Here is a 24548-nt window from a genome sequence, read left to right on the forward strand (position 1 = left end):
GGTACTGAGCCGCAAGCAAGGTCGCAGGGTAAACGGAATGAACTGGATAACAAGGTACCAAAGGGGCTCTCTCTACACTACGAAGTGAATGGAAACTGACAGATATATGGTCACATTGAAGTCCTTAATGACAGGTTATATGATTATTTATTTAAACTTATATGCTGGCCGCTTTATATTGAATTTGTCGGCTTTTTTTTGTAAATAAATAAATAAATAAATAAATAAATGTGTTTTTATAAAACAACACCAAACTATTTAGGGGGGCTTAAGAATATTTACTACAACAGGCCTAACGACGCCACTGTGTGCGGTCCCTCAAAATATAGGCCCAACGTGTGTATACCATCTCCTACTGCACGAGAGAATGTACAATTAGCCAAAGTCATGCGCTGTATCCACATGTAACTACACTACACTGTAAGGGCCGGTACAAAATTCCTCAGGGGCGGGACTCGGCCCGAGGGCGCCAATTGAATAGACCGGCATTACTGTCTGGCTGCCCAAATAGCTATTTAAAAAACCTCCAATTGATTCAAAATGCCTCAGCAAGAGCATTGACAGGAATTGGCAAGAGAGATCATATTACTCCAGTTTTAGCTTCTCTTCATTGGTTCCCTTAAAAACCTAGAATAGAATTTCAAATTATCCTCCTTACATACAAAGCCCTTAAAGACCTCATTGTACCATATCATCCCAACAGATCACTTTAATCTCAAAGTGCAGGCCAGCTTGTGGTTCCTAGAATTTCAGAAAGTAGAATGGAAGGTAGAGCCTCAACCTCCCAGTTTGGGTTAGGGAGGCAGACACCCCCTCAGGTCAGATTTAAGACTTTCCTTTTTGATCAAGCTTATAGTTAGGGCTGGACTGAACCATCCCTTAGTTATGCTGCAATAGGCTTAGGCTGCTAGGGGACGATGCACTGAGCACATGTCTTCTACTCTATTCTCTCTCCTACCAAGCTCCTCCACTTTCTTTTCTCTGGCACCTAGCTCTTGTCCTCTAATTTCTTATCCATTGCTAGTCATGCAGTTCTGTGCTGTATAGCATGTTAACTGCTGTGTGTCCCTCTCCTCACCTTCAGGCTTGCTCTGGGGGTTTCAGGCCGGGTTTCAGACCGGATGTTGTAAAGCGTCTTGAGACAATTTGTATTGTTATTGACGTTGCTATATAAATAAAATTCAATTGAAAATTGAATTGAATAACTGCTTAATAGACGCTAAAATACAACTCTATTTTCATTATCCATTTATCAAATTTATACATTAAAATCATACTGTATAACATTTTCAATGTCTTGGATTTGCTATGTGTCTTCCTCATTCACCGTGGCGTTGTGTACCAGGGGGCGTGGTTTGTTCCGTCTGCGAGGCTGCAGCTCGCATGGCAGCTCGACCCTACTTGCTTGATGTCACATGATAGATAAGTTGCGTTCAATTCGCTGGGGAATTTTATAATCTGTCCTCCTTTTTATCTCAGACTCAAAACAGTCTACGTAAATGCTGTATCAATGTAGTATTATTCGGCATATGTCAGCAGTGAAGCTATCGTCCAGATCAAATTAAATCAGAAGACCTACCAATTTTAGTGTGACCTCAGTCGTTGTAAATATGACAGAACATGCAGAGTAAACTAAAAGAAAGTGTGTAAATGTTATTCTACACATGTAGAATACCATCAATAATGCATCACTTGCCAAATGTTACGCAAAGGCCCGGTAATTCATACATTATCTCGTATTAAACCACGCAATTCGTCACTCCTGTTACTGAAATTCGACAATTTGCTATTGGAAATCTCCGCTGCAAAACGGAACTAAGTCGCAGCCGTGTGACCGTGTATTTCATATCCTGTTTTTGTATTTCACAGTAATTCTTCGAGTTTTTATTTGACAGAGAGAAGCCAAAAAGCGGCATAGTCGCTGTTCGTATTAAACTTCAAATCGGGAAGGAAATAAACAACAGGGTAAGTGTTGATTAAACCAGGTGTTTTCCAGGAAGAGACGTGAAGGCAGATCAGAGATTTGTTCATTTATTTCACTAAGGGTGAACCATATGCGGAAGCGAATATTATTTATAAATTACATTTAAAATTATGAATGATTTATTATTATTATTTAGGACTCAGTTGTTGGAATGAACGGAGACACTTCTCCGTTGGTCGACTGTCAGCTTTTATGCAATAGCGGTACATTTCTGTAGGAAAAATCAGTTCACCCAACTTGACTATACTTGTTCATAGAGAACAGAAAAGATGAACACAAGTCATATTTACTGCAAGGTCATCCAGTTTTTGAGGCTGTAATTTATACTACTGTAGAGAGTTCCTTTAAGTTTACCCATACACAAAGCCAACATAAAGAAATATCACCTCAACCAAAAACAACAACACTGCTCTTGTGCTTTTGAGTGAAAATACTGAAATCTCAAAAGTGGAGGCTGTGAAATCTAAAGTTTACACCTTAGCCAAATACATTTACACTACTGTGTAAGCGAACTACTGTGTAAATGTATTTGCATCCTTCAGAATTTACTTACTTAGTAGCTTGGTAGGTACTGTTTCACTTAATCACATTGCAAAAATAAAACAGTCTTCCCTGATCATACGTGTTCTTTAATGAATAATACAAACTTTGCAAATCCTGCAATGGCATGCAAATACATGATCACAGCTGTACATATTAATCACCATATTCTCTCTTATTGCCACCTCTTTTAATATTAATTTTGTTTGTGTACTGCATGATACAATCTGTTTAGGCGATATTTCTCTACAACTCTTTCTGCAATTTGGCTTTCTTTTGATTTCAGATTTACACATATAACTGCAATTATTGTCTAACTTGCAATTAAGATGTGTATGGTGTGTACTGTATAGCTTGCCCACTTAAAACACATGACATGGGTCTAGGACCCTATAGTCAAATCTAATCTAAACCTAAATCCCCACCAGTCTTTTAGTACTTAAGAGTGATGAGTGATGAAACCTCTTATTAAAAAAAATAATAATAATAATCAGACAAGTCGAGTTGCCTTTGTCGTCAGAAATACCTTCACCTGGATAACTGAAAATCTTATTCACATATCTGAAAGAAGTTTGTGGTTTTCTCTACAATGAGAGCATTGTAAAACAGCACACGCACTAGCCAAAGGCAAGAAATGAGAGGCTCAGGAACACTCACAACCCAACTACAACTTCTATTGCGCAGATGGAGCGGTTCCACTGGGTGCAACATCGCTGTCGACAGCTCCTGGCAGAAGACTCAGGACGAGGATGGTACTCTTCCCCTGATGACATGCCCAACAACAGCCCCCAGGATGCCCACAGGTCCTCACACGGAGTTAGTGCAAATCTGAGGACAGTGTTTTCCTGCCATGGGCCCCACCAACGGGAATATGAAGCTATATCTAAAAACTTCAAGGGCAATGCAATTCGCACTACCAAATACAGCTTGTTGACTTTCATCCCCATGAACCTGTTCCAGCAGTTTCACAGGTCAGTTTTCTTTTATGTCAAAAGACAAACAATGTTGGAAATTGTTTTAGCCATAAAGTCAACAAACATTAGTAAATGCACCTCTAGGGTGCCTTGTCCAAACTTCTGCATGTTTACTATACACATATATTATCATTAGTGACCCTGAAAGTGGTCTTCAGTAGAAAAAGTAAAACATTCTCATCAACCATAAGGGAGCACTACAATGGACATTGTTATGATTGTTAAATGACTCAGAAATGGTATAGCTCAGAGTCAAACATTTTAAATACATTTGTTTCATATACAGAGTAGCATGTACATAGTACATACTATACAGTGCTTCTAAAGAGTGCCCCTCAGAAAACAATGTAAAAATGACCCCACTGGCTCAATCAAACATATAAAACAAAAATATTATACTTCTGTATTTGTTTCACTTGTATTCTGGAAAATGAGCCAATATTACATATGTACAAATGATTAATTAGATGAGTATTGGGTCATTAACAGACCCTAGTCATGTTCGGTGATGGGAATAACGGCGTTAAAATTAACAGAGTTACTAACAGTGTTATTTTTTTAAGTAACGGGTAATCTAACTAATTACTATTTCCATCGTTACAACTATTTCTATCGTTACAACTAATAGAGCTCCTGTAGCTGACGTCACTATGCACAAGTAATCACAACACCGCCATATTGGCAGGAAAGCGCACTTTTCTAAATACCTTCTCAGTTTTCCTGCCAATAAGGCGGTGTCAACAAAAAAGTAACGTGAAGTCCGGACCTCTATTGCAGACATCCGGCTTGGCTTTCAGGCTTCAGCCAGCCACAAGCAAGCGCTGCAAAGAATGGAAAAAATCCAATTCTTAGACATATTTAAACTTATTTCGGCTGTAGTCTGAGCGGAAACAGTGCGTCGCGAATTCGCGACACTAGGCGTGAAGGGGTTAAAAAAAAAGTAACGCAATACTTTCCCTGGTAACTAGTTACTTTTATAGTGGGGTAATTTGGTTACTAACTCAGTTACTATTTGGGAGAAGTAACTAGTAACTATAACTAATTACTTTTTAAAAGTAAGGTGCCCAACACTGGTCATATTAGTATCAGATCCACCATCCACAGATTTTCCAAGACATTGCTGTCATACACTTCCACAATGTTAAACAACACTGTGTTGAATAACATCTGAGTCTCATTACATTGTTTGGAAATACACCTGAACAGACAGACTCCAATTTGACCTCGAAATTAACTTTTAATTCAAGAGGTGCTCTTGCTTTAGCACCTCACAGATATGTATTATTGGCTCATTTTCCTGAATAAACAATTACTTAAATTATTATTTTGGTTTATATTAGTTTGACTGGGTTCTCTTTGTTTACTTTCATGACTTGTGTGAAAATCTGCTGAAGTTTTATGAAGACATGTAGAAAATTCCGAGGGGTGTAAATACTGTGTGGCACTGTATAATAATTTTCTGCTTTGTCTTGATTTTGCAGGGCTGCCAACCTCTATTTTCTGTTCCTGGTATTGCTGAACTGGGTGCCAGTTGTTGAAGCCTTTCAAAAGGAAATTACCATGATTCCTCTGCTGTTGGTTCTCACTGCTATCGCTATCAAAGATGCTGTGGAAGACTACAGGCGATACTTGTTTGACAAGAATGTCAACAACAGTGTGGTGCAAGTGTTCTGTGGGTGAGTGAACTTGTCTCAGCTCAAGGGCCAATTATTGGGTGGACTGTGGTCTTTAGGAGTGGAGGATTCCGGTTGCAAAGTTAAAAAGTAAAATTTTTTGGTTGCTGTTGATGGAATGCATTAAAATCGATTATTCCAACGGCTTATCCTCACCGACTCAGTAAGCAAGAGAGAGCAGTGGTGGTCCCTACCAGTGCTGTGACTGTAATTTCTTCTACATCTGATTACTCAGTCTGTCTGTTCAGGATGTTGTAAAACCTGAGCCCTGAGTTGTTTTTATAGCATAAGTGTTCTTTTGAGGAGTGGCAATGAATTTCTTCACCATGGTTTTTAACTTTTCACTCATGCCTCCCATTGGCATCTTGCCAGACATGATTAGACTTGAGCTTCAGGGCGCTAAGGATCGTGTATCATGATTCAAGATTCAAGATTTCTTTATTGTCAATTCCTCAATACGTTCACAACATACAGAAAAATCTAAAAAACGTTTCTCTCTCTCACACATAAGAATAAAAAACCTAAGTAGACGAAATGTGAAGGAATTCGGCAGTGAAGCAGCTACAAAGTAAACATTCTGGATATAAATATAGTGAATAAATAGAAATTAGTCTATGTACAACAGTACAATGTGTGGTTACAGCTTGGATTTACCCAGTAAATATGCAAAGGTGTAGTAAGGTGCAGATAACTGTCGGGTTAGAGTCCTTGAGTCTTTTTTGAGTGTTTTTTTAAGTCACTAGGCAGGTGAGGTAGAATCCCTGTGTGATGGGTGGGTTGTAGTCCAAGGGGCAGGGGGCATGAGGCCGGGGGTGGGGGTATGAGCAGAGTTCAGCACCCTGACAGCCTGGTGGACGAAGCTGTTCAACAATCTGGTGGAGCGGGCCCGGAGGCTCCAGTACCTTTTCCTCAATGGCAGGAGACTGAAGAGGGACTGTAAAGGGTAGGAAGGGTCACCGCCAATGCTGATGGCTCTGCGAGTGAGGCGAGTGTGGAAAATGTCTGTGAGGGAGGGCAGAGGGGCACTGATGATCTTGCTGGCTGTGTTCACTATGCGTTGCAGGGTCTTTCGGCACGAGGCAGTGCAGCCTCCATACCACACAGTGATGCAGCCAGTTAGGACACTCTCAATGGTGCCCTGGTAGAAAGAACACATGATGGAGGGCGGGACTTGTGCTCTTTGCAGTTTCCGGAGAAAGTAGAGGCATTTTTGAGCCCTCTTGGCCAGTTATGTTGTGTTGTTTGTCCAGGAAAGGTCTTCTGAGATGTGCACCCCCTGGAACTTGGTGCTGCTCACCCTCTCCACAGCAGCACTTTCGATGGTCAGCGGGGGATGCTGGGGGTGACCTCTCCTGAAGTTGACAACAATCTCTTTTGTTTTCTCCACGCTGAGGATGAGATTGTCGTCTTTACACCACTGCACCAGTAAGCTCACCTCTCTTCTGTAGTTGGTTTCATCGTTGTTGGTGATGAGGCCCACCACAGTTGTGTCATCCGCAAACTTGATGATGTGGTTGGTGCTGTAGGTTGGAACACAGTCGTGGGTTAGCAGGGTGAAGAGCAGCGGGCTGAGCACACACCCTTGTGGAGCTCCTGTGGTCAGTGTGATGGTCTTTGAGGTGTTGCTGCCAACCTGCACGGTTTGTGTCCTCTCTGTGAGAAAGTCCAGCACCCAGTTGCAGAGGGAGGTTTTGAGTCCGAGGTAGCTCAGTTTTGGTATCAGTTGCTGGGGAATGATTGTGTTAAATGCTGAACTAAAGTCTAAGAACAGCATTCACATATACCCACTATCCTGTCTTCATTTCACTAAGGAACACCTGTGGAAGAATCAGCAAACAGTATTACCTTCCTGCCCAGAAGATAAGGGATTGAGGCATCTCCTCAAGTTGTGTAAAAGCAGTATGGTCAGGATGACAAAGAATTTATGTCCTTCTTGCCAAAGCATCTATTTGAGCGACTCCATTGTATGGCTAATGTCTTTTTCATCTTCCTTGCTGCTCAGTACTTTCTTCCTGTCAAGGAATAGCCTGGATACCAGACTCTCTGACTTCGCAGAGAGTCTGGCCTAGCTCCATTGGCAAACGTTTATTTCCTGGTGGGAGGGCACAGTTTGAAGTTTAAAATCTTCGGAGTTCCTTCAACCAATCACTAACGTTTGGTAATGACGTATGTTATGCGCCGGCGCCTTCAGGCTCTGCTGCCTCGTACTTCCGCTTTCAAGAACGCAACAAGTAAACAAATCGCTACTCTACCATCCCCCATTGCAATTAAGGACGCGAAATTGGAATAAAAGTGCTGTAATGCCAGGAAGCATATCCACAACGGAGCGAATGGCTTCGAGTATATCCGTGTCCGTTCGTGTAAACATTTCAAACTCGGCGCGCAACTGAAACGTAATCGCTCTCAGACCCGCCCTCTGTTCGCTGATTGGTCCGCCAACCAGTTGGCCGGAGTAAACGTTAGCGGATCAAGCTATTCCAGACGGAGTACTGTAGGGAATGCAAATGAGCGGAAGTACGTAGGCAGGCGGAGCCAGGCTAGTCAAGGAAGCCTTGTAGCCAGAAAACAAAATGTTATTAATTATATTTGTAATTTCAAGGAGCAACAATTGATCACATCTGATCTTGCTGGTTAAGCTTTGCAGACGCCAGAAATAACCCTATAAAATAGAATGCATTATTTAAAATTAAAACAAGTATTTGACAAAAATAACAAACTATAATTGTAACAAATTATAAAAGGGTCCAATCAGAGTCACATAAGACTGCCTTTAAGAATCACAGAAATAACACACTTATTTCATCGAGTCCTTCTATCAAACCAGTGACACTAACAGAGGGAGCTACAGAATAAGACGTGAACCATCACAACTCTTAATGGAGTAATATAACATTTTTTAATTTTTATGAAAAAATAAATAAATAAATGGCTTGGCCAATTGACATAAAAGCTTTTAAACTGCTGCTGTAGAGTGCATAGAATCAATAAATGGTAAATGGCCTTGTTTTTTTATATAGCGCTTTTCTACCCGTTGGTACTCAAAGCGCTTTACAGAGATGCATCTACCCATTCGCTCACACAAGCGTGACACACTGACTGAACGGGGGGTTCAGTGTCTTGCTCAAGGACACTTCTTCATGTGGACAATCCGCCACCCCGCCAATCTCGTTTCATTAATAGAACCCACTCTTTCAATCTAGAAAAGTACTAATAAAGTAGCATTTTATGAAAATGTTAATAGTGCCCCCTAGAGGGACGATTCCATCAAATCTTTTGCATTATGGAAAAATCATGGGAAATCGAGTGGAATGCTAACAAAAAAAATCTGAACAAAAACAACAAGGTTCCAACCGCTTTCAGTGCTTGGACCCCTAAAATTAGTCTTTGTCTTACACATTCAGGTCAGGAATGAACTTTGAAGGTCAAACATCAGAGCAAAATGTGGAACAGCAACGTTTGACAACAACTGTATAATGTTAAGGAGAAAATATTATTAAAAACTGTTATTTGTAATTCAGACATACACACATGATTTATTGTGTATGTATAAATTTGTCATACCAGTCTCAAATAAATAAACCTACATTTTCTCTTTTAAACTTCATTACATTAATAGCCCGAGAGCCATCCTGAATTCTGTTCAGTTTAGTTTTTATCATTAATGAGTAGTTCGTTTATGACCTCATGTTGTACCTAAACTGGATAGGTTGAGTAATTGCTCTTTCTGGCTGTGTCAATGTCAAGACTGTAATATGCAGCTCACTGTTTATAAATAATACCGCATTGTTCACTGTTCTTGTCAAATAAATATTAAATGTTAAATCTAAATATTAAATGTTAAATCTACACGTTATATAAAGTGCTTGGTGAAACTAAACATTTAGCTAATATGCAAATTTGCACTGCCAGTCAGCAGAAGTACCAAAATAAAAGCTTCATGAGCTCTGGGTGGGCTTCCCAATGTTGTGGTCAGGCGGTGTGACCGCACGCCACTGTCAGCAGTTTCGCTCTCTGTGCTGCCCTTCACTGACTGACTGCATGTCCTGCGATTCAGCGGAAAGCATTGGAAGAGCGATATTAACAGAAATTCAGACTTTCAGCAATACATCTACATCTTCAGGGGCAGTGACGGAGACTCTTTCCAGCTCAGAACCCCAATAGCACCTGATAAGTTTCGATAAGTCGACCAACTAGCGTAGCATGTGTCACACAGATTGTTTAGCATTAGCTTGTCGGTAAAAGTAACGCTAACTCATGAGATGTAGCCTACTATTTGCTAGGTTAGTTAGCCATCAATGTGCTCCGTGCAAAATTGCAGCATTCTCTGCTGGACATTTAAAATACACGTAAAAATTCATGCCGTGAAAATTTTTCTGTCCCCTAGGAGGGACATGACAGAAAATAATTGAGAACCACTAATCTAAATAGAGGAAGTGCAAGGTTCACCAGTGCCATATATGGAGTCACTTTAGATGGTCACTAGGTGTTAATCAAGTCCTCTTGTCTGTCTGACAGTTATGGAAGGTGCATGGAAGCCATCACACATTCCAAGTGTACCCTTCTCTGTAGGTTCCCACAGAACTACACTCTAAGAAGTGAAACATGGATGTTGTTTGCATTACATCATTTTTGTAAGGTGAAACTATTGAATAATTCCACTTTTGAAAAATAAATCAAGAGAGTTTCATTGCATTAATGTAATACAAAAAGGTTTTGGGATTACAAAATTGTGCTGAATTGAATCTACGTAATCAAGTTATTTAAAACACACTGCAGGCGTTAAAATGAATTAAGACCGTCCCAACGCGGTTTCCGTACTTTCTTGCACATGCGCAGTGTGGCTGAGGACGCCTTGAAAGACACGCCCATAGACACGTAGTGACGGCCAGTCGAGGCTTTGTTGAAGCCTCGACACGTGATTCAAAAAAAGGCTCATTACTCGAAGCTTCAATGACACAGTGCTCTATTAGGACATAGTGGAGAATAAAATGCAGTACAATCGAGACGTGTCTTCATGCTTGTATGGGAGTTGATTTGCCATGCACATTCCTGTGTGACTACACCACATGGATATGTGGTTTAAAGCTGATAATAAATAAATTATATACATATTACAATAAAATACATAAAAAGCAATCAATGGGAATCGAACCCTTGCTTCACTAACAAAAGACCGTTGTTTTTTCAACGTAGGCCTACCACTAACCCCTTTTGTTTCGCGTGTTTGACGTTGGACCTTTTGATCTACGTCACTAATACACTCTACCTTCGGTAGTTTACACTAATGTTTATGTTACAGCAGAACGAGGCAAATGCGTAGGGCCCCCACGCCACCAGGGGGCCCCAAAGCTGCATGTTCATCCTCATCTGTGAATTAAAATGTCCTGTCTTTATCTGTAGCTATCTCGTGTGTTTGTTACATCCCTTTTTATGCTTAAAAATAAACGTCGTAGGGGGCGCTGTGGAGCATGGATAGGGAGTAGACGCGTCCTGACCAGCTCCTGCACATTTTGTTAAAATAATTTGGCAAACTACTCTTTTGCTCTCCTACACGGCCAAATTTCTGTCAATAAGACCCGCAAGATGACAGGGAAAGGCAGTTCTCGCCAGGAACGGGCCGAGAGAGGCCGCCAGACGCGGAATACGACTGATGCTATTGCTAACGCTGTTGCTAACCCGCGAGCACATGATGACGACGACGACGTCTCGTTGGACGATGAGCCTTCCCTCTCCTCCGTGGTCAGGCTGATCGAATCCTTCCGGAACGAATCCCGCAACTCCATTGGTAATCTTCAGTCCACAATTGATTCGTACGCCTCTCGTCTCACAGATGTTGAATCTTCACTTCAAGATATTGACGGCAGGGTCGCCGAGCTCGAGGCGAAGTGTGAGGCGCTGAGCAAAAGCAACACGGTGCTTGTGTCCAAAACTGAAGACTTGGAGTCCAGAAGCAGACGCTCCAATTTGAGGGTTTTGGGAATCCCCGAAAACACCGAGGGGCCTCAAGCAACTTCATTCATGTCAGACTTTTTTGCTGAGCTGCTGGGCATCGACAACTCCGGAGTCTTCCCATTGCTAGATATAGCCCACCGCTCGCTGGCTCCCAAGCCCCAACCAGGAGCTCCCTCGCGCCCGATGATTGTTAAAGTCCATCACTTTCAGGTTAAACAACGGATCCTCCGGCTTGCGAGGGAGAGAGCTCCGCTGATGTTCCGCGGACATCAGGTGCGCATCTTCCCGGATTTCACCGTGGACGTTGCTAAGCAGAGAGCTGCATTCACCAGCATCAAGCAGAAGCTCCGAGCTGCCGAGGTCAGATATGGCCTCCTGTTTCCCGCACGGCTGCAGCTCACGTTCAACAATGAGAAGCACATATTCAGCACCCCAGAGGCCGCCGAAAAATACTACGAGGAAAAGATTGCTCCAGCCCGGCCACCGCGGACGGGTCCTGCATCTCCTGCCCCGAATGGTTAAGTTTTCTTCGGGTCTCATCTCTACACTCAGGGTTTATGCACCCGGTCGACCAGGCAGAAATTCATGGACTTATCGTTTGGGACTGAGTTCTTAACGCCACAGTGTCCTATTTCAGGGTGAGTCACAGACTATGTGAATTGAACTGTTTGATAATGGCTTGATCTGGCTCCACAAACTATTTACTATGCCATATGATGTTCGGGACTGTGGCGGCTGTTACAAAACAGCCTACTGTTATTATTATTACAGTTTAATTTCATGTGTGAAATTTCTCCTCTGATGGTAGTTTTGCTAATGTATATATACACCTGGAGTACTGGTCTAGTGCACAGTTTAGATGCACAGTGGTTTAGGATTCTGGTGCTTCGTTTGGGGAAGTACTGGGGGGGCGGGGCGGGTTTTATTACTATTTTTATATGGTTTTTATCTCCCACACATGTGTTTTTTTTCCCTTGTCTTTTTGTTTCTTGATATCTCAGGCATGCTTTCAGCTATTCAAAACTTGCTCGATTATGGTTGATAGCTCAACAATTAAACTTTGCTCATGGAATATACACGGGATGCAAAGCCCTGTTAAACAGAAGAAAGTTCTTAACTTTTTAAAGAGGGAAAAGGTACAAATAGCTTTCATCCAAGAGACCCACCTGAGTAATGAGGAACACCAGAGATTAAAGAGAGATTGGGTTGGCCAGATATTTTATTCCTCCTTTACATCTAGGAGCAGAGGGGTTGCAATTCTGATCCATAAAGCCTTGCCTCTTACTGAAGTGAAGGTCAAGAGTGATAAACTTGGACGTTATGTAATGATCTCGGGGTCTCTATATGGTGACACTGTTTCTTATTTAAATGTCTATGCTCCACCAATATGTCCTCCTGACTTCTACACCAAAGCATTTTCCCTGTTTTCTGATTGGATTGTTGCATCCTCTGTAATTGCGGGTGATTTTAATTGCTGTCTCAACCCCCGCCTAGATAAATCCCATATTGGGTCGAGATCTAATGTTAGTTCTAGTCAGTCACTTCTAGGTTGCTGTAAAGATTTAAATCTCATTGACACCTGGAGGGCACTCCACCCTACAGACAAACAATATTCATTCTATTCTAAGGTACACAAATCCTCCTCGAGGATTGATTATTTTTTCACTCCCAGCCATGCTCTCTCAAAAGTGCTCTCATGCTCAATGGGTAATATTGTTATTTCAGATCACGCCCCATTGTTTCTGGTTATGTCTAGTAAAGAACAGCGTCCACCGCCTCAGTGGCGTTTTAAAAACTTCCTGCTTAAAAACCCAGATTTTATAAAATACTTTACTGAGCAGTTTAAGCTCTTTTTGGCTGAGAACGATACCCCCGATGTCTCTCCTAATGTGCTTTGGGAGACTTCTAAAGCTGTTTCTAGGGGCATTACAATATCTTTTTCTGCCCATCTCAAGCGCAATAAGGAGGCAGAACGGCAGAATTTGGAACAACAATTAGAGAAGCTCCAGAGAGAATTTGATATCAACCCTTCCATTGACTTGAGATCTCAAATTGATACCACAACAGCAGCTCTGGATACACTTATGTCAGCAGAAGCTCAGAAATCCCTGTTTTTTTCTAAACACAGAATGTATGAGTTTGGGAATAAGTCTGGTAAATACTTGGCAAACTTAGTTAAGACCAGATCTAACTCACAAGCTATCTCTGCAATAAAAGATGAGACAGGTAAAATAGTCCATTATGGTAAGGATATTAATAGTTGCTTTCAAGGGTTTTATGAATCTTTATATAAATCTGAAACTGAGCCTCAGTCTGAGGCCCTGATGCAAAATTTTCTGTCAGCCATCACTCTACCTCAGGCTTCTCAGACCCAGAAAGATCTCTTAAACAGCCCCATTTCACGAGAAGAAGTTATTGCTGCTATTAATGAACTACAAAATAACAAAGCCCCGGGCCCTGATGGCCTGACTCCTGAGTTTTTTAAATCTTTTCAGAACCTGCTAGTCGACCCTCTGCTTAAAATGTTATCCCATTCGTTTAATTCCGGCCACCTTCCGAATACAATGATGGATACCAACATTTCGCTGATCCTGAAGATGGGCAGACCATCAGAGGATTGCTCCTCATACAGACCAATTGCTTTGCTTGATGTTGATAGAAAACTTATTGCAAAAATTTTAGCTAAAAGATTAGAGCTTGTCCTTCCAGACCTTATTTCGATGGACCAGACCGGTTTTATTCAAGGACGTAATTCCTGCAATAACATCAGGAGACTGCTGAATATTATTCAATTTGGCACAAATTTGAAAGCTAAAGCTGTCGTAGTCTCTCTCGATGCCGAGAAGGCTTTCGACAGAGTCGAATGGTCATATTTACTGAATGTCCTCTCTAAATTTAATTTAGGAGATAGCTTCATTAAATGGATTTCTCTCTTATATGATTCCCCTCGTGCGTCCGTCATTTCAAATGGTTGGAAATCTCCCACGTTTTCAGTTGCGCGTGGCACACGCCAGGGCTGCCCAATCTCTCCTCTTCTGTTTGCGCTTGCGATTGAGCCCTTGGCAGAGGCGATTAGGAGCGATCCTCAGGTGGCTGGCATTAACATAGGTCCCCAGAAACACACCATCTCCCTTTATGCAGATGACGTGCTGCTCTTCCTAAGTAACCCTGAGATTTCTATTGTCAGAATTGTTGAAATTATTGGTACCTTCGGCCAGTTTTCGGGCTACAAGATTAATTATTCAAAGTCAGAGGCTATGCCCCTAACCCTCGACACCCCCTGGTCCTCCTCTAGTGCAGCACCTTTTCGATGGTCACCTTCTGGGCTTACTTATCTTGGTATTCATATAACCCCCTCCCTCTCTGGTCTTTATAAAGCCAATTTTGTACCTTTAATCCGTAAAATTAAAGAGGATCTGGCACGCTGGACCAGTCTCCCATTATCTCTTATGGGCAGGGTAAACCTTTTTAAGATGAACATACTTCCTCGTCTGCTTTACGTGTTCCAAATGGTCCCAGTTCTTCTGACTAGAAAGTCACTCTCTATCCTGAATAGTTCTTTATCTTCCTTTTTGTGGAGGAACAAACGTGCCAGACTGAAATTACAAAAGCTACAACTTCGCCTAGGAGAAGGAGGGTTATCCTTGCCGAATATTAAATATTATCAACTAGCCTGCCTCGGCCGCTATCTCTGGGAATGGTTTAGAAATGATCCCCGATCCACTTGGCTTAGCATTGAGGCTGGCCCTCTTGATCCAATTCCTCTTCGTAATGTTTTATATGTTTCTAAAAAATGGGTGTCGAACAAAGTAAGGGGGAATTACCTCCTCCAAAATACATTAAAGGTTTGGAGAATTTTCAATAAAATAGGGTCTCAGGAGGATTGTCTCTCTCTTTCCACCCCCATTCATTTTAACCCAGAGTTTCCTCCTGGCCTTGAAGACAATGCATTTCATTCTTGGTCTGAAAAGGGTATTTGTACTATAGGAGACTTGGTAACTGATGGCACGGTCAAATCCTTTAACCAGCTAATCGAACAATATGACCTTCCCTCCAGACATTTATTTAGATACCTGCAGGTCCGTAGTTTTATCTCCTCAAAAACAAGGTTGTGTCCAGGTGGGTTCTCTCGCTCTTCTATAGAAGAGATACTACAAGACCCTGAGCCCCGAAAACTGATAACCAGGTTATATAGTGCTCTGTTTCCCCCAGTTGAGAGCACGGGTCATCTTAAATTGCTCTGGGAGGCTGATCTGGGGGTATCAATCTCAGATGATGATTGGGGTGATGTGTGGTTGAGCTCTCTCGGCTGTTTGTCCACTAACAAAGTTAAGGAATTTCAATTCAAAATCACCCACAGGCTCCAGATTACACCAGTGCTAAGGAACAAATTTAATCCCACACTCTCCAAATACTGTAATAAATGCAAGATCTCAGAGGGATCATACTACCATTGCTTCTTTGACTGCCCTTTTATTAAAAATTTCTGGAGAAAGGTCTGTAAAGAAATTTCTGACATATTTGGTAAAGACCTGGACCTAACCCCACTGTCTTGTATCCTTGGTTTACATCCTGCACTGAACCTTAATTCTTGTATGCTGAGACTGCTTGATGTTCTTCTGTTTGGTGCCAGACGATGTATCCTACTTCAGTGGATCTCTGACAAACCTCCTGAGCTTTCACAGTGGCTGCAGAGTATAAGGGAACTTATTCCCCTGGAAGCAATGACCTACTGGCTTAGGGACAAGCCTCTGTTATTTTACAAAACTTGGAATCCATTTTTAGACTATATCGGTTTGGAGAGTGCGCAGACTCTACAGAAGGGCCTTTATGGACTTATCTGGTCGGACATCCCTAGAGGGAGCCACACTTAAGTTGTGAAATCAACCAAACACCATAGTAATGCTGTAATACCTGAATATCTGCTTACGTATCCCTTTAACTCATGAACAAATTTGACCTTTAATGTTGTTGTATGATTTTGCTTTGTTTTGGTTCTCCACCCCCTTTTTTTTTTTTTTTTTTTTTTTTTTTTTTATTTATTTAATAATTTTTTCAAGTTTTCTCTCTTACATGTCTGTACTTTACATTTATCTTATGTGAATATATTTTTACAGGGTCTCCTGTTTTTTTTTTTTTTTTTTTTTTTTTTTTTTTTGGTAATTATTATCATTATTATTTATTTATTCTTTCTTTCACAGTGTGGGTTTTTGTTGTTGCTGTGGTTGTTTGTTTGTCTGTTCACCATGTTCTGTGTAGTATAAGGCACTTTTATGCTTTTGTACAAAGCCTTTCCTGTATAAATTGAAAAAGTAATAAAGATACGTTTAAAAAAAAAAAAAAAAAAAAAAAAAAAAAAGAATGCAAAAAAAAAAATAAACGTCGTAGGATATAAATAAAATAAACTGCAATAATAAGCAGTGACTGGTGTTTTTGTGGCAATAGGCTACGAATATGACGCACATAGCCTATTCGTTGGACCGCAGTGTCGCAATGTGAGTGACGTAGCGGGCCGCCGACAGGTGTGATGGGCATGATTGACAGCTACTCATCATTCCCGTTAGCGAGAATATTAAACAAAACAAACACAATAATGGCATCAAACAGAAGTTTTCTCAGTTATGCGGAAAACGGAAGAAAAAGAAAACGGTGGAAGAACAACGGTCAAAAGATAAAGGTAAGGCATTTGTTGGTGGCGTGGGCTGGATAGGTGGAGGTGAAACGCCGTTTAGCAAGTTTGTTTATTTGTCCTGCTAGCCAGCTCGCTAGTCCTGGATAAATGTTAGCTAGCTAGCCCTGGAAAAATGTTAGCTAGCTAACTAGCTAGCCCTGGATAAATGTTAGCTTGCTGACTAAGATTTGTTCGTCACAAACTCACAAATGTAAAAGGAATATGTCGCATGTGAATGGACAGTCTGTCCTGTCATGGTCATATTCAAGCTTGTGTGTATTATTAGGCCTCTAATTAGAAGTGTGCTACAGTTTTATAATTTAAATAAATATTTGAAAGGTTTGTCTTTTAAGTGATTTATACATGTGACGCATTGTGTTTATTTTAGACTATTGTGGCAGTGGATCATTTATCTTATTTCTCTCTTTCACTAGTCCTATGTGTAAATGAATGCAGAAAACTCTTAAAAGTGACAACTTTGTTATTGGGCACACTGTACGTCACAGTGTTTAATATAAAAACATTCATTTTCATTTTCTGTATTACAGCAACATCACTGCAGTTATAAAATATGAATATGCACTAATGATCTATTTTACGTGATAACCTAAGGAGCCTTGTCTTTACAGGAGCAATTCTAGAATATTTTGGAGCTCCAGACGTTGAGCCAGAGGGATCTTCTGAACTTCCCGACCAGGAAGCTCCAGAACCATCACATAAACTGTTATTATTACTTTGATTAAGTATATCAGGTGTTGCTGATAAGTGACTGTGATGTTAAATAAGTATTATTTTTAAGTGTTGTTTTGTTTTCATTGTTGCACTTTAAAATAAATGTTGGTTTGTTGTATTTTCTTATGTAAACATTTTTATGAACACTCAAAATATGTTTTATTTATTGACATATAGAGGATTGTTGTTTTCCTTGTATTATAGCTTTTTATCAGTTTAACTTGCCTGAGTGCCCCCCCCCCCCCCCCCAACAACCAACCACAGATACATTTTGCACTGAATGCAGTCATTTTGCACAGACTCCAGTAATGCACAATTGTCACTTTCTATATTTATATTACTTACTTGCCTATTTTTTAAACTTAGTTTGCTAATTTTATTCTATTTTTATACTCTTAATTTTACTGTTGACCAGGGTAACTCATTTCATTCCACCTCATGTACCAACATGTGTGTAATGACAATTAAACTCCTTGAATCCATCTAAGGGTTAGTAATCTCTTCATCGTAGTTTGACAAACTAGGGGCCCCCAAACAGCATCTTGCTTAGGGCCCCCACGAAGCTAGAAGCAGCCCTGAGTACAATCAACAAAACACTACAACATAAATACAACTCATTTGTGTCAAGTAAATCAACATAAGCGCGTTGAGTAAATTCAACATAAGCGCGTTGAGTACCTTCAACATAAGTGCATTGAGTTACCTTCAACATAAGCACGTTGAGTACCTTCAACATAAGCGCGTTGAGTAACTTCAACATACGCTCGTTGAGTACCTTCAACATAAGCGCGTTGAGTACCTTCAACATACGCGCGTTGAGTAAATTCAACATAAGCGCGTTGAGTAGTATTTAATTAAGACGGTTTGGTGGGATTTGCTTAAAAGCATGTAGTAATAATTAGTTTTCTAGTATTCTTCCCATTTATTCAGCCTAGTTTCGTGGGACCGGTTGCCATAACTATATTAAGTAAATGTGATGTTTCATTTCTTAGAGTGTATATTCACTTGGCTTCAAAACAAGTAATCGTAGAATTGCATGGAAATGACTACACTCTAAGAAATGAAACATCACATTTACTTAATGGCAACCGGTCCCACGAAACTAGGCTGAATAAATGGGAAGAATACTAGAAAACTAATTATTACTACATGCTTTTAAGCAAATCCCACCAAACCATCCTAATTAAATACTACTCAACGTGCTTATGTTGAATTTACTCAATGCGCTTATGTAAGGTACTCAACGCGCTTATGTTGAAGGTACTCAACGAGCGTATGTTGAAGTTACTCAATGCGCAAGGTACTCAATGCACTTATGTTGAATTTACTCAACGTGCTTATGTTGAATTTACTCAACGCGCTTATGTTGATTTACTTGACACAAATGAGTTGTATTTATGTTGTAGTGTTTTGTTGATTGTACTCAGGGCTGCTTCTAGCTTCGTGGGGGCCCTAAGCAAGATGCTGTTTGGGGACCCCTAGTTTGTCAAACTACGATGAAGAGATTACTAACCCTTAGATGGATTCAAGGAGTTTAATTGTCATTACACACATGTTGGTACATGAGGTGGAATGAAATGAGTTACCCTGGTTCCACTGCAAGCCAAAGCAGAAACAGTAAAATTAAGAGTATAAAAATAGAATAAAATTAGCAAACTAAGTTTAAAAAATAGGCAAGTAAGTAATATAAATATAGAAAGTGACAATTGTGCATTACTGGAGTCTGTGCAAAATGACTGCATTCAGGCAAGTTAAACTGATAAAAAGCTATAATACAAGGAAAACAACAATCCTCTATAGAGCATCACAGTCCCGCCCACAGCTGGTGCCGGAAGTAAAAATCCAATGCAATTTCTCCCTTGACAGTTCGGATATAAGCCATAAAAACTTAACTGCACATGGTTGACTTAAAACCAGCTACGGCTGTACTAAGCGATTGTATATGCTCATGTAGACACCAAAAGTTCATGGGGCACTAACCTTGTTTTGAGATAAATGCCTTTTATTCGCGATGTCTTGGATAAGTACTTCATTACCCACAATCCTGAACAATCCCACAATCCCACAGTGATGCATCTGATTGGTGGAACTCGTCTTGTTAAACCCCGCGAAGATCCGAGAAGACTGAAGAGTCTGTGCTGCTGTGTGTCGACTTCAGTAGGCGTGTTCGACTCATGGTTCGACTTCATGCAGCTCTGTGCAGATCTGACTTGATGTGATGCATGCTGGGTTGTTCATGCTCATAGACCTCGAATATGATTGGTTAAAATGAACTTGTTCAACCCAGAATGCATCACGTCACATCACTTCAGTGAGGCGCGGTGGTTTATGGGATGAATAGTTCCTTCTCTCGGAAATGAAAATATGTACACAGTCTTGTACCTTTGACTTTTTTTGGACTTTCTCTTCGTTTTTTCACTCGAAATGATATGTTATATGTTTATGAGTTCAGCCGTAGCTGGTTATCCTAAGACATGCTCTAAAACTCTTTAGATACGGATTTTTCCAAACGTCAATGGGAGAAATGAATGGGAACCGTACTTCCGGCACCACCGCTCTCTTTGGCTGTGGGCGGGACTGTGTCAATAAATAAAACATATTTTGAGTGTTCATAAAAATGTTTACATAAGAAAATACAACAAACCAACATTTATTTTAAAGTGCAACAATGAAAACAAAACAACACTTAAAAATAATACTTATTTAACATCACAGTCACTTATCAGCAACACCTGATATACTTAATCAAAGTAATAATAACAGTTTATGTGATGGTTCTGGAGCTTCCTGGTCGGGAAGTTCAGAAGATCCCTCTGGCTCAACGTCTGGAGCTCCAAAATATTCTAGAATTGCTCCTGTAAAGACAAGGCTCCTTAGGTTATCACGTAAAATAGATCATTAGTGCATATTCATATTTTATAACTGCAGTGATGTTGCTGTAATACAGATAATTAAAATGAATGTTTTTATATTAAACACTGTGACGTACAGTGTGCCCAATAACAAAGTTGTCACTTTTAAGAGTTTACTGCATTCATTTACACATAGGACTAGTGAAAGAAAGAAATAAGATAAATGATCCACTGCCACAATAGTCTAAAATAAACACAATGTGTCACATGTATAAATCACTTAAAAGACAAACCTTTCAAATATTTATTTAAATTATAAAACTGTAGCACACTTCTAATTAGAGGCCTAATAATACACACAAACTTGAAAATGACCATGACAGGACAGACTGTCCATTCACATGCGACATATTCATTTTACATTTGTGAGTTTGTGACGAACAAATCCTAGTCAGCAAGCTAACATTTATCCAGGGCTAGCTAGTTAGCTAGCTAACATTTTTCCAGGGCTAGCTAGCTAACATTTATCCAGGACTAGCGAGCTGGCTAGCAGGACAAATAAACAAACTTGCTAAACGGCGTTTCACCTCCACCTATCCAGCCTACGCCACCAACAAATGCCTTACCTTTATCTTTTGACCGTTGTTCTTCCACCGTTTTCTTTTTCTTCCGTTTTCCGCATAACTGAGAAAACTTCTGTTTGATGCCATTATTACGGAAGCCGAGAACGGCCATGCATTCATACATTTTATTTAGGCCTACTCCGTTTTCCCGTGATAACGAGTTAATTTCCACCGTTTTCCCGTGATAACGAGTTAATTTCCTCCGTTTTCCCGAGATAACGGGATAATTTTCTCGAGATCTCGTGATAACGAAACTTGTTTTCCCGAGATAACGATATAATTAATTCGAGATCTCGAGATAACAAAACGATATTGTAGTAGGCTTCTTAGATTACGCTCACTAATGTGTCTGTAATAGCAAGTGTCAGGCCTTGATTGAAAAGATATGTGACTCGGTTATCAATATGCTCCTGCTCCTCTGACATTGCTACACTGAATGATGTTTCCTGCAATGATTTAATATAGCCTACTACAATATCGTTTTGTTTCTCGAGATCACGAATTAATTATGTCGTTATCACGGGAAAACAAGTTTCGTTATCTCGAGATCTCGAATTAATTATATCGTTATCTCGGGAAAACAAGTTTCGTTATCACGAGATCTCGAGAAAATTATCCCGTTATCTCGGGAAAACGGAGGAAATTAACTCGTTATCACGGGAAAACGGAGGAAATTAACTCGTTATCACGGGAAAACGGAGGAAATAAAATGTATGAATGCATGGCCGTTCTCGGCTTCCGTACATTATTGTGTTTGTTTTGTTTAATATTCTCGCTAACGGGAATGATGAGTAGCTGTCAATCATGCCCATCACACCTGTCGGCGGCCCGCTACGTCACTCACATTGCGACACTGCGGTCCAACGAATAGGCTATGTGCGTTATATTCGTAGCCTATTGCCACAAAAACACCAGTCACTGCTTATTATTGCAGTTTATTTTATTTATATCCTACGACGTTTATTTTTAAGCATAAAAAGGGATGTAACAAACACACGAGATAGCTACAGATAAAGACAGGACATTTTAATTCACAGATGAGGATGAACATGCAGCTTTGGGGCCCCCTGGTGGCGTGGGGGCCCTACGCATTTGCCTCGTTCTGCTGTAACATAAACATTAGTGTAAACTACCGAAGGTAGAGTGTATTAGTGACGTAGATCAAAAGGTCCAACGTCAAACACGCGAAACAAAAGGGGTTAGTGGTAGGCCTACATTGAAAAAACAACGGTCTTTTGTTAGTGAAGCAAGGGTTCGATTCCCATTGATTGCTTTTTATGTATTTTATTGTAATATGTATATAATTTATTTATTATCAGCTTTAAACCACATATCCATGTGGTGTAGTCACACAGGAATGTGCATGGCAAATCAACTCCCATACAAGCATGAAGACACGTCTCGATTGTACTGCATTTTATTCTCCACTATGTCCTAATAGAGCACTGTGTCATTGAAGCTTCGAGTAATGAGCCTTTTTTTGAATCACGTGTCGAGGCTTCAACAAAGCCTCGACTGGCCGTCACTACGTGTCTATGGGCGTGTCTTCCAAGGCGTCCTCAGCCACACTGCGCATGTGCAAGAAAGTACGGAAACCGCGTTGGGACGGTCTTAATTCATTTTAACGCCTGCAGTGTGTTTTAAATAACTTGATTACGTAGATTCAATTCAGCACAATTTTGTAATCCCAAAACCTTTTTGTATTACATTAATGCAATGAAACTCTCTTGATTTATTTTTCAAAAGTGGAATTATTCAATAGTTTCACCTTACAAAAATGATGTAATGCAAACAACATCCATGTTTCACTTCTTAGAGTGTAATGTTGTTGTTTTTTGTAAAGATAAAAAAAAGGTGGGGTTAAATATAATGGTGACTGTTTACAAAAATGGTGTTAAATGTAAGCAGTCTAATCTTCAGTCTCCAGCTTTGAAGAGACCTTATTTGAGGTGGATCACAATAAGGTCTTCGTTAATGACTTTTCTGATCTCTTGGTAGAAATTATGTCTACGTATGATCGTGCCCTTTTTATTGGAGATTTATGATAAGCCGTTGGTGAAGGACTTTTTAAACATTTTAAACATTATTTACTTATTATTAAACACATTAGACCTTGTTCTCTCTCACGGTCTTTGTGTGTTTAACTTGGAGATCTGTGACGATGTGATTTCTGATCATATGCCTGTAGTGTTTGAAATTGCATTGTCTTGTGCCACAGTTAAACTCGGTGCTCCTGCTCAGTGCTGTCGGACTTTTAACCCCTTTACTGGCCGTCAGTTCTCTTCTGCTTTTGACCAGCTCTGCGTCTCCTCTGAAGCAACATCTGTTAACACTGAGGAGCTCTGTTCCTGGTTTCACTCCTCCTGCTGAACCATACAGGACTCTGAACTCAAGCTACTAGACAGGAGGGCTGCAGAGCTGAACGCAGGTGAAAGAAGGATAAGCTGCTGGTTTCTTTCCAGATCCTGAAGGACTGCTGGTGGCCCTAACCCAGAACACTGTTACAGAGGCCAAAAGGGAACACTTGGCAAAACTGAGTCCAACCGTCACAACCCACATGTGTTATTTAATACCATTGACACTATTCTTAATGCCCCACAGCCTGTTTGCACTGAGACATCCCCTGAAATGTGCAATAGCTTCCTGAACTTTTTTATCAATAAGGTTGCTTCTGCGAGGGCTCTCATCTCAGCTCCTAAATTCGACCTTTCTGACCCTGTCCCTTGCTCTGCTGTGTTTGAAAAGTTTGAGCCAGTGTCTTAGTTGTTTTTAGAAGATGTGGTTGCCCACATTAAGCCATCAGGCTCTCCCTGTGATGCTGCCCTCAGTTTTTTTTAAAAGAGGTCTTTCCAAGCATAGGGCAGGCAGTTCTGGCCATTATTAACAGCAGTCTGTCCTCTAGTGATGGGAACGGCAGTTCTTTTGACTGTACTGAATCACTAGAATCAGTTCATTAAAATGATTCGTTCAAAAGATTCGTTCACTGAATCGTTCCGTCCTTAGCAGGAGCCCTGATTGATGTCACACGCATCCACATCCGGTGGTTGCCAAGGCAACCGCTCAGCGTATCTGTGGTCGGCAGCCCGGCGATCTGCGACATCAGTCCATACGGTTGACCAATAAAAGTTCAAATCACAAGCATTAGAGCACTAAATACTAAAATATATGAATGGAGATTCTGACACAAAGACGTAGTAACGTTGTACTAATTAGCAGACAACGGACTGAATCGGTTAGTCTATTCATGGGTTTCATCAGGTCCCTTTCCACAGGTGTTTTAATCAAGCACCATGCAGTCTACATTCATAGTCTAGGTGCTTGATTTTAAACACCTGTGGAAAGGGACCTGGTGAAACCCATGAATTGTTCCACGGTGGCACGTAGTACAGCCAACAGAAAACTTACTAAAATACAAATGACAACACCACTGCGGCTAAACACCAGTATGTTAACGTACATGCTAACATACACACTGAAAGTGTCCGTCAAATAACAACATGTTTAACATTAGCATGTTAGCTTCTAGCCTCGTTTTATTCTACACAGT

The 24548-nt window shown here is 40.6% G+C and overlaps 1 protein-coding gene across 8 annotated transcripts in view; it reads left to right on the plus strand.

The window, feature by feature from the left end:
- The first annotated feature begins 1768 nt into the window (after positions 1-1768).
- The window catches only part of atp10d (ATPase phospholipid transporting 10D), a 109613-nt gene continuing 86833 nt past the window's right edge, over positions 1769-24548 (plus strand). For 7 of the 8 annotated variants that reach the window (XM_084569707.1, XM_084569708.1, XM_084569711.1 and 4 more), the window contains exons 1-3: positions 1769-1965; positions 3209-3495; positions 4980-5174. In XM_084569707.1, coding sequence (XP_084425833.1) covers positions 3209-3495; positions 4980-5174 — 482 coding nt within the window. In that variant the 5' untranslated portion in view covers positions 1769-1965. Of the gene's footprint in view, positions 1966-2049; positions 3496-4979; positions 5175-24548 lie in introns of those variants that run through there. The other variant, XM_084569709.1, reaches the window with a different exon arrangement.

Source organism: Chelon labrosus (genome assembly GCF_963514085.1).
Source record: "Chelon labrosus genome assembly, chromosome: 20".
Classification (NCBI taxonomy): domain Eukaryota; kingdom Metazoa; phylum Chordata; class Actinopteri; order Mugiliformes; family Mugilidae; genus Chelon; species Chelon labrosus.